Below are 9330 nucleotides of genomic sequence, written 5' to 3'. Positions count from 1 at the left end.
GTGACCATCGGGTGGGGATGTGCGACGGGCTTTGGGTACCCGACCTGAATCAGGTCAAACTCGGTCTGCACAGTGCAGCCCAAGCCTGATTAAAGTCGAGTTGAGGCCAGGTTCAAGTGCAAAATACACAGGTCCCGCCCAACAAACCCGATCCGAGCCTCATTGTAACTGGGTCGGGACGGGCTCATGCTTCAATATGGGCCGGGCCTGTCGGGCCGGGCCGGGCTGTGCCCCATGTCCACCCCTACGTTGAACTGCCACATGGCTCCTCCCCCGAGAGAGAGAGAGAGAGAGAGAGAGATGGGTGTTCTGCCGGAGTCGGAGATGAGCGTGACGTCGAAGTTGGTGTTCATAACTGGGGTTGGGCGTGGGCTCGGGATGGCGCTGGCCGTGGAATTGGCGAAGAGAGGCCACACGGTCACCGGTTGCTCCAAGACGGAGGCGCACGTCAAATCCCTCACCGCTCACCTTGCCACCCTCGACCCTTCCCCCAAACATTCCCTCTACACCGCCGACGTGGTTCGTCCCTCTCTCTCTCTCATTTTCGTCTCACCATTCTCTTTTTGTTGTATTCTCTTTTGTTTTGATATACAAACGGTTTATTGTGTATTGAACGAGTCGATTGCAAATGGGTGCCGAGGAGATTGAAAGAATGGGGACATTGGAACTTAAAATTTGGGAAATGGAAGATACCCACTTTCTCTTTTAGCCATTAGAGTCCGAACTTATTGATTTATTCATTGTTTGGGTTGATTGCTCTTATCTTTTCACTCAAGTGCTTTTACTGAAAAAGAAGGAAATCTTGGTTTGATTCCAGAATGATTGAAACAGAGTGTTTCCTGGAATCACCCGAATTGATTGACTTTGTAGTGACTGGGTTTATAATTGATTTGTCTATTTTCCAAATTGATTTGATGCATTTTATTTCATAAAATGAACGAATTATGGGAGTGTATGCACAAAAACCTTAGTTTATCTAATAACCACATTTTTTTATGGCGTGCGACTTAATATTTTGCTAAATCGTTAATCATGGTTTTATCCTAATTTTTGTCTATAGAATGCAGCATTTGTTCGGATCAAACAATTGGCTGTTGCACTAGATTGACGTAGTTTCGTAGCTACTTCAGTTTATGAGTAAGATAACCAGTGTAGATTTCCTTTTCTGTAGAGATCAGATAGTGCTATCGCGGAGGTAGCAAAGAGCATCATGGAGACCAGAGGCGTCCCTGATATCATAGGTCTGGACTTCTTTGCATACTTTTGAGTTGGCTGATTTTCACCATTTCATCCCATTTATAAATCCTTATAGCAGAAATTTCCTGAATGCATTATCTTGTAGTTTGTGTATGTGGGTACGCTATTCACTAAGCCTAGAGCCTAGTGCTTGAGTTAGGGTGTAACCATGGACAGGCTTGAAGCATGTTAAATGGCATAAGAACACATCCAAAGGGCATGAATCAAAAGATGACATCTCCAAAGAGCCCTCGGCTTGTGGAATATGTTAAAGGAAAGCAAAAGAATAACTCATTGGAGAGTGAAAAAAACACTGTTTTCATTAGGCTTTCACTGAATTAGTTATAAGAGTGAACATAGTTTGTGAATGATGAAAAGAATCAAATGAAAAAGTTATTCCCATATTATGTGAATGAACAACAATGACGGTTACATTAACCCTAATCTAAAAGAGAAAAAAGCTAAAAATGTCTCCACAGAGAACCTTAACACATATACATTATACACACAAAGAGAAATATGACCAACACTTGTACAAAGAAAACTGATGCGTTAGGAGGAGTCAGGGAATGAGACCTTGACAAAAGAAAGGTCGAATTAAGAGAAAAGAAATTCAATTAAGTGGAAATTTTTTCTACATAGAATCCATGGGGCCACCTTTAGTCATTCTGGTGTATATGAGCTGGTTACATGCATTGGCGTGGCATATGGGATGCTTAGACTGGCAGTTTCACATAGAAGCATGTGAAGAATTCATGGGAGTGTCAGCATAAAGCAATCAGAGAAGCAGAGTCTCTTGGTTACAGCTTGTAATGGAAACCTATATAGGGAGTGGACTATCTTGTTTGTTCATTTTAGAAATTGTGATAAATGGGTTTCTGTCATTCCTGTGCCTTCATACTTCTCCATACTTTTTCTTCCAGCACCATGAATCGCCGAATTGCCATAAACCCATAAATCTCAAAGTTTGGACCACCATTGAACTGGTTTACTATTGATGTTGCGCATTATATAAAGCATTTGAATATCTAATTTTCATTTCGAAGATGTTCATTAAATTTCTGAATTGCACATTTTGCCCAGTAAACAACGCCGGTGCCATCAATAAAAACAATAAACTCTGGGAAGTGCCTTTGGAAGAGTTTGACAATGTCATAGATACAAATGTAAAGGGCACAGCCAACGTAATGCGCCATTTTTTGCCAGCAATGATAGAAAAGAAGCAGGGGGTGATCGTCAATATTTCATCTGGTTGGGGCAGATCAGCTGCTGGACAGGTAAAATTAGTCTGATTTAATCACTTAATCTTAGCATTAATAGTGAGGGCTAGCTGAAAGCGAGCCCATGTATTGGGATGATCCAAACAAAGTGTTAGTAGGCTAATCCTGAGTCTTGAACCATCGGCGCTGTTTCAGCTGACTTGTGGTGGTTATCCAAAGTACCCTTGCAATTTGTTTGCGTAAGTGGTTACTAAACTGACTTGGGCATGCTTCAAAATGTTCTCTTTCAATCATTTTCTAAGCAGAAAAGACTTGTAGAAACACATAAGTCAATGTTATAGGAACTTGTGAGCAATTTGACATTTTGAATTGTTCCATCTTTTTAAACTTAAAGCTCTAAAATCTGCATCCTTCACCAGGTTGCACCTTATAGTGCTTCAAAATGGGCAATTGAGGGCCTTTCTCGCTCTGTGGCAAAGGAATTGCCTCCTGGCTTGGCGATTGTTGCACTTAGTCCAGGTGCTGTAAACACAGAAATGCTTCATTCATGCTTTGGTGAATCAGCCGAACTATATCAGTCAACTGAAACCTGGTAATGTATCTTTAAAATCTTTTTTCTTTTTCTTTTTTTGTTCACAATGTCTTTATCACATCTAATGGAGATTGTAGAATTCCCATGAGACAGGAGTTCAGCTGATGTTTCTTCTTATCCATCTTCTAGTTTTGCAGAACTTACAAATGGGTAGAATAAATGCTCCTTGCTTAAAACTGTAAATGAGTCTATTTTCATCATCTACCTTTTGCATTTATTGTCTCATGTCATTTATGATTTTTTCTGCGGACATTATTGAAGCCAGAAAAACGCTATCTATAAAGGAAGTTTTCATGCCGTTGGGAAGGTCAAGTTGGCAGGAAATGCCCATAAATTTCCAGGCCTGTTTCATGGTTGATATGCCAATACCATTCCTATCAGTCCTGAAAGTGCATATGATTTGGCCCTCTCTCTGTCTCTGACTAGAAGTTTTGTTTTTTGTTCATGTGATCAGGGCCCCTAATGCGGCTTCATTGATACTTCGGCTGACTTCCGATGATAATGGTGCATCTCTAACTGTGTAATTTATGGAAATTTGTGTATATGTGGCGAGTGTAACCATACACAGTTCACATTTACTGTGTAAGAAATTGCTTCGTTCTCAGGCTGTGTTTGGTGTGGAAAAAAGTTCATTTCACTGCTGTAATGTTAGCACATCCAGAGGTTTACAAAAGCCCAGATTGCACTCAGATAACTGGTTGTTCCATTAGTCATGCATTCTCTGCCAACTGCTTATATGAATGGAAACTTCTTACCATTTGGAAGCACTTCATCCTTTTCCATATGCTCTGTTGACTTAGAAATGTGTACTCTAAAATGTTTCTTGGCTGAGAAAAGAGAAACACAAGAAAACTTCTTTTGTTTCCGAAATTCATTCTTGTTTCTGTATCTTGGATGAGCCCATGATGGGAACTTGAGTCTGCAGGAGATCTTAATTTTATTGGCTCTGCTCAGGCACTGTGCATATCTAAGGCACATGAGCCTTGTCGTGATGTAATGAATCACCATCTTGTTTTTCTCTATTCTGCACAAACCTTTTAGCTGGTATTTTGAGGCCTCAAAATTTTCCGATGCATGACTTGCTAAGTGAAGAGCCGGTTAGAAAACTCTCTCTCTCTCTCTCTCTCTCTCTCTCTCTCTATATATATATATATATATATATATATATATATATATATATATATATATATATATATATATATATATATATACTAAAGAAGCAAGAATCTAAACTTGGTTAGGTTTGAGGTTTCATATGAAGGTTAAGACACTTGGGGAGGTGTTTTTTGCGTGATCCAGACACTGGCACGCACGGTTTCAATGCTAAAATATCTAGATATGCTGTTAAGGGAACCAACGCGCTAAAATTTCTTGGATTTTAAACTTTTGTTCCAAAGACTGCCAAGAACACGAAATTTGGAATATTTGGTGCATCTGCCCTTGCTTTCTTGGTGAAACCAGAGTAACATAAGCTTATGGGCTTTCGACTAGTATTGGTGATACATTTGGATCTCACCAATGATAATCCTTGCAGGGCTCACAAATTTGATTGCATGGTTGATTAATTAAGGCTTGGACAAACCAAATCCAGTCAAATTCAGCATACCATCCACGATTAACACTAGTGGTAACAGTCAAAAGGTCAATTAACTAGATCAATATTGAAGAAACAAAAGTCAAATAGGATGGACCTTCTTTGTTTGAGAACTGATTACATTTGAACTCCTTCCACACCCCAATATGGCTAGTGGTAACAGTCAAAAGATCAACTAACTAAATCAATATTGAAGAAACAAAAGTCAAATAGGATGGACTTTCTTTGTTTGAGAACTGATTACATTTGAACTCTTTCCACACCCCAATATGGCCTTCAACTCCCTCCAAAGACTCCTCTTCACTCTCTCTCCTGCACTTTCTATTTCTCTCTTCATCCTACCACTCTCCCTCTCTAGCTCCATTACCTTCATATCCATTTTCTCCATCTCCATGCTCACCTCATCACCATGATCATCACCATCACCAATAGTGTTGCTGCTTCTGCTGCCACTTCGACCACTACTTTCTTGTGCCTTATCACCATCACCACCACTGTTAACAATGGTGCCTCTCAAGTGCAACTGGCCTACAAAGACAATGTTGGTGAGCACCCGAACTGGCATTTTTTTGTTCATCATGGCATGCGCGCATGCCTTTGGTGTCAAATTCTGGCAGTCAAGCACTTGACACACACCCTCTCTTTCAGTCTCGGTTAGGTAGCCATGCACATAGAAGAATGTATCAATAGCTCTATACAACCCATCATTGCACCTTCTTGGATCATAGGGGCAGCTCTCCACGAGCTCGACCAACTCCCTAGCAGTCAGGTTGTCATCCTTTGATACCTCCAGAAGGAAACCATCAATTAGTGCATAAACTCTTGCCGATGTTTGGGCATCATTCTGTTGGCAACTCTCACTATAGCTCTTGAAAATTCTGGATATGCATTCTATATCATACTTTGTTTGTTGTGTGTATCCACGGGATGGTATCAACAGATCCTCGAGAACCGCCTCCTCGAGCTGTTTCCCAATCCGATTCTCAAGATTTCTGCGGCATTCATCCGATGTCTGGAATGCGGTAGCCCATCGGAGGAATTCGACAAGATACTTGCATGGAATCGTGCCTGTTTGATGAGGAATTAGACTCTCCACAGTCTCGAGAATCTCTGGCATCAAGCTTTCTTCATTAACAACAACGCCTGTATTAATCCCTTCCTCATTGTTGATCGTAAGCATTCTCTCTCGGACATACCGTACTAAAGATCCGGCAACATATTCGAGCGGCACATCATGTTCCATGATTGATAACATTGCAAGCTCATAATATCCGATATCCAGTGTAATGAGATCTTGGTTTGAATCAAATAGTCTTCTTCTCCTGCTATTGGTGATCCTTTGAGCAAGTTGTGATGCAGCCGGGTTTTCAAGCGGCAGCCCAAGAAGAGACGGACTGCCGGAGACCTTGTTGGCAATTGAACTCAGGCATTCACGGACAATAGGGATGAGCAGAGGCTTCTGTGCGTATGAGATCTTCTCCTTCTCTTGGCAACTCTTGAGGACTGTGATGCAGTTGTTCCAGTCATGGAGCACAATGTTGTTAAAGAAGGTGATGGTCTTATACTGGAGGTTGTTGCGACAGACGGGCTCTGTCATATGGAGGTAAGAAGCAAGGATGTAGATGGACAAGAAGTTTGCAGGAGTGATCTCTATGTTGTATCCATAGCAGAATTTTGCTGCCATCTCAAAAGTCTGGGCATCTCCAGGTATGTCTGTGAGTGAAAGGTGAAGAGCTTCACTATGGGGCGTCTCTGAGAGGATCTCTGCAATTTTTCCAGATTTGGATACCATAGGAAACTGCAAAATATGAAGGACAAATATTTGGCCGTTTTGAGGAGTAAGAGGGATTAGAATGAAACATTAGTTAAGATTTTAAACTTAACAGGTTTCCTTGTTATAAAAAAAAAAAAATCAATTGAGAAAACAAGTTTTTTTTTTCATATTTTGCTTGAGGAAACTGCGTCCGGAGACAACGTCGCCATCCCAGCAGCATAAAACGCCAGGGCCAGGTCCCTCACACCCCAGGACCTATGCTGGGCTTCGGCTTATGCAAGGGGGTAGCGCCTACGGGATTCGAACTCAGACTGCCTGCCTGACAGCCAAGGCCCGCTCCAACTACGCTAACCCTTTTGGTTTTAAATGAGGAAACAAGTTATGGCACACTTTCGACTATTATAGTGCGATCAAAGAGAACTAGTGAAGATGTTAATGACAGATGAAATCAAAGGTTAGAGATGATGGTTTTGTGAAATATTATGAAAACAAGAGGCTGTTGGTACAATTTCTTTTTGGTACAATCACGGTTGGGACTCGGCAGGCGTAAGGCTGATGTCCTCAACCTGGAGTTTTACCTTGCAGGGAAGCGGGCTCATCAAGTGACCCGGTTCTCGGTGAGGGTTTTCAGTCATCACAAAAAAAAAAAAACTGTTGGTACAAGTATTGGCAAGACATGATACAAAAGAACAGAGACATGGCTCTGTTTGTTTGTGTGGATTTCTTTTTCTCTGCTTACCTTGTGAAGATGAAAAGTGGAGCCATGGACGTGAAGGATGAGATCAGGTGGGAGACTGGTGGTAGAAACCCTGCAGAAAGTAGGAACATGTGTAGGAAAAGATCAAGATTAATTAGCTTCTTCATTTGTCTCTCTTCTAATGAAGATTGTGCTGATGATGGGATAAAGAAAAGTTGTTTTTGCCTACCCTTGATGCTTCCCTGCTTCTAGAAAAGCCATTGCAGAGAGAGAGAGAGAGAGAGAGAGAGAGAGAGAGTAGTGATCTGTTTAGTTGCGTGTTTTACTACGAAAGTCATCAGTAGGAAGTTTAGCTGCGATAGAATTTGAAAAATAATATCGTGCAAGGCCCTTTGGTCGTTGAGAATATCTTTTTTTCTCTACCAAATGTGGAAAATTAACGTTGATGCTCTTTCTTTCTTCCTATATGCAAAAAATTGTAGAATTTGGTGTTTTCAGGTAATGCCAGATGCAGGGTTTCTTTTTGTTGGGGCTTCCAATGACCCGAATGGTGATCCTAGTCCGAACCAATAAGGATGGAACTGGGCCTAGTTATTGGGTTCATGTTAGGATAGCTAATGCAGTATCCAAGATCCATTCGGACCCAAACACATATTTCTTGCCGGATTCAACCCATCAATTTCTATAAATAATGATCAGAAAAGAAAATATGGGAGCTAGCAAAGTGGTTTTTATCTGTGCGATACCGGATCTAGTGAGGACCATGTTGTCCCTAGATTGAAACCAAGCAAGGATCCCTGACCCATACCTGGACTCACCTGGATCCAGCCAGTTTCTGGCCAATTTTACTTGGAAAAAAGTCTAGTAAAGATACTGGTTGGAATTTGAGTATGACTATGTCACTGCAGAGCCGCTTAGCACCTGAGTTATTCATACCCAGTCACTGTGTCCGCCTTCTTAGGGAAGGATTTTCGCATGAACGTGTTAAGCCCATGGGAAAAGGTGGCACAACTTTGAGTTTGCTGATGGAATCCCCCGAGAAGGGTTAGAAATAGAATGGCAGTTCCCCCTCATTGGGAGGTACCGAATAAATTACTTCCTACAGGACCCATTTGTTTCACTTCTCGTGGAAAGTCGCCCTTTTCTCACAGGGCCCGCTGTCTTTCTCGTGAAACAGTGGCCCTTAAGAAGCCTGGGGCAATGCACCCGAGAAAATAAAAGCAGCAGCATTCATTTCCTGCGATAGTGCGATCACATTATTTTGACCCACTCGTCACAGATTACCAGTTCTCTATAACTGCTCAAACACAGGCTTTGGCTAATCCTACAAGGCGAGAGATTTTGCCTCCCTTTCCATTAGGTCACCCTTGGGACCCTTCAAATGGGCGATAACTGCTCAAAAATGGAGATTGTGCTGCCTATTTTTTTGTTAGATCACCATTAGGATCCTCCAAAAATCATTGTTTTATACTTTTAGGTGTGTCATGCTAGAATAGATGTGTTTATCATTGCTTATTTATTGAAACGGGTTCAAATTGATTTGATGAAAAAATGTGAATATTTGATCATCAAATTTTAGTATAGGATCATTCAGACGGCGATCGCTGAGTCACAGAATGAAGTTCTCTGTTTATTTCAGAGGTGTTGACTATCAACGATAAGCATAAAGATGCTTAATAAAAAATATGTTTTCTATTGAATAAACAGTGATAAACACATCTAACGGTTCAGATATAGCATAAACACCTACAACTATGATTTTTTTAGGGTTCCGATAAAAAAAAGGGCAGCACAATCCTCATTCTCTGTTTGGATAAAGCATATTTTTGTCACAATCGGACTCAAAACACATGGGGTTTGATGCTGTACAACAATCTGTTTTTCTTTTTTAATGACAAAACTTGCCTAAAAAACAACCGGGGACGCTTAATAAGCCCCCTTTCCTAGATAGTAAACCCCAGATGAGTGCCCTACTCAGCAAAGAACACCCACCAGACAAATCACCGGTATGATCCCAAGTGAAATTAGGTTGCACAATCTTGAAACATCATTACCAACAAAAAGCCTATGATGAGGGAGTTGAACTGTTGAAGAAAAGGCATGATATCACAGAGGAATGAACTTGGTACTGTGAATTTGCAGGTGGGGTTTTTTTCTCGTTTCACTTTTTCATCACAAAGGTCCATCTATGCAACAGGAGTTTTCATTATTGGAATT

At 41.1% G+C, this 9330-nt stretch overlaps 2 protein-coding genes across 2 annotated transcripts; one reads left to right on the top strand and one right to left on the bottom strand.

Annotated features, from left to right (window-relative positions):
- Positions 1 to 356: 356 nt before the first annotated feature.
- LOC149847579 (NADPH-dependent pterin aldehyde reductase-like) lies at positions 357 to 3815 on the top strand. Its single transcript, XM_089998463.1, has 6 exons — positions 357 to 519; positions 1172 to 1241; positions 2320 to 2513; positions 2876 to 3048; positions 3503 to 3552; positions 3654 to 3815. The coding sequence occupies exons 1-6, from the start codon at positions 379 to 381 to the stop codon at positions 3692 to 3694; spliced, it is 669 nt and encodes a 222-aa protein (XP_089854589.1). The 5' UTR covers positions 357 to 378; the 3' UTR covers positions 3695 to 3815.
- Positions 3816 to 4847: 1032 nt separating this feature from the next.
- LOC149847578 (BTB/POZ domain-containing protein At1g30440-like) lies at positions 4848 to 6434 on the bottom strand. The gene has a single exon (XM_089994243.1). The coding sequence runs from the start codon at positions 6432 to 6434 to the stop codon at positions 4848 to 4850; it is 1587 nt and encodes a 528-aa protein (XP_089850369.1).
- Positions 6435 to 9330: the final 2896 nt, after the last annotated feature.

Source organism: Nuphar pumila, chromosome 2 (genome assembly GCF_984573655.1).
Source record: "Nuphar pumila chromosome 2, dmNupPumi1.hap1.1, whole genome shotgun sequence".
Taxonomy (NCBI): domain Eukaryota; kingdom Viridiplantae; phylum Streptophyta; class Magnoliopsida; order Nymphaeales; family Nymphaeaceae; genus Nuphar; species Nuphar pumila.
The sequence above is the reverse complement of the archived record's forward strand: the minus strand, read 5'-3'. Positions and strand labels throughout refer to the sequence as shown.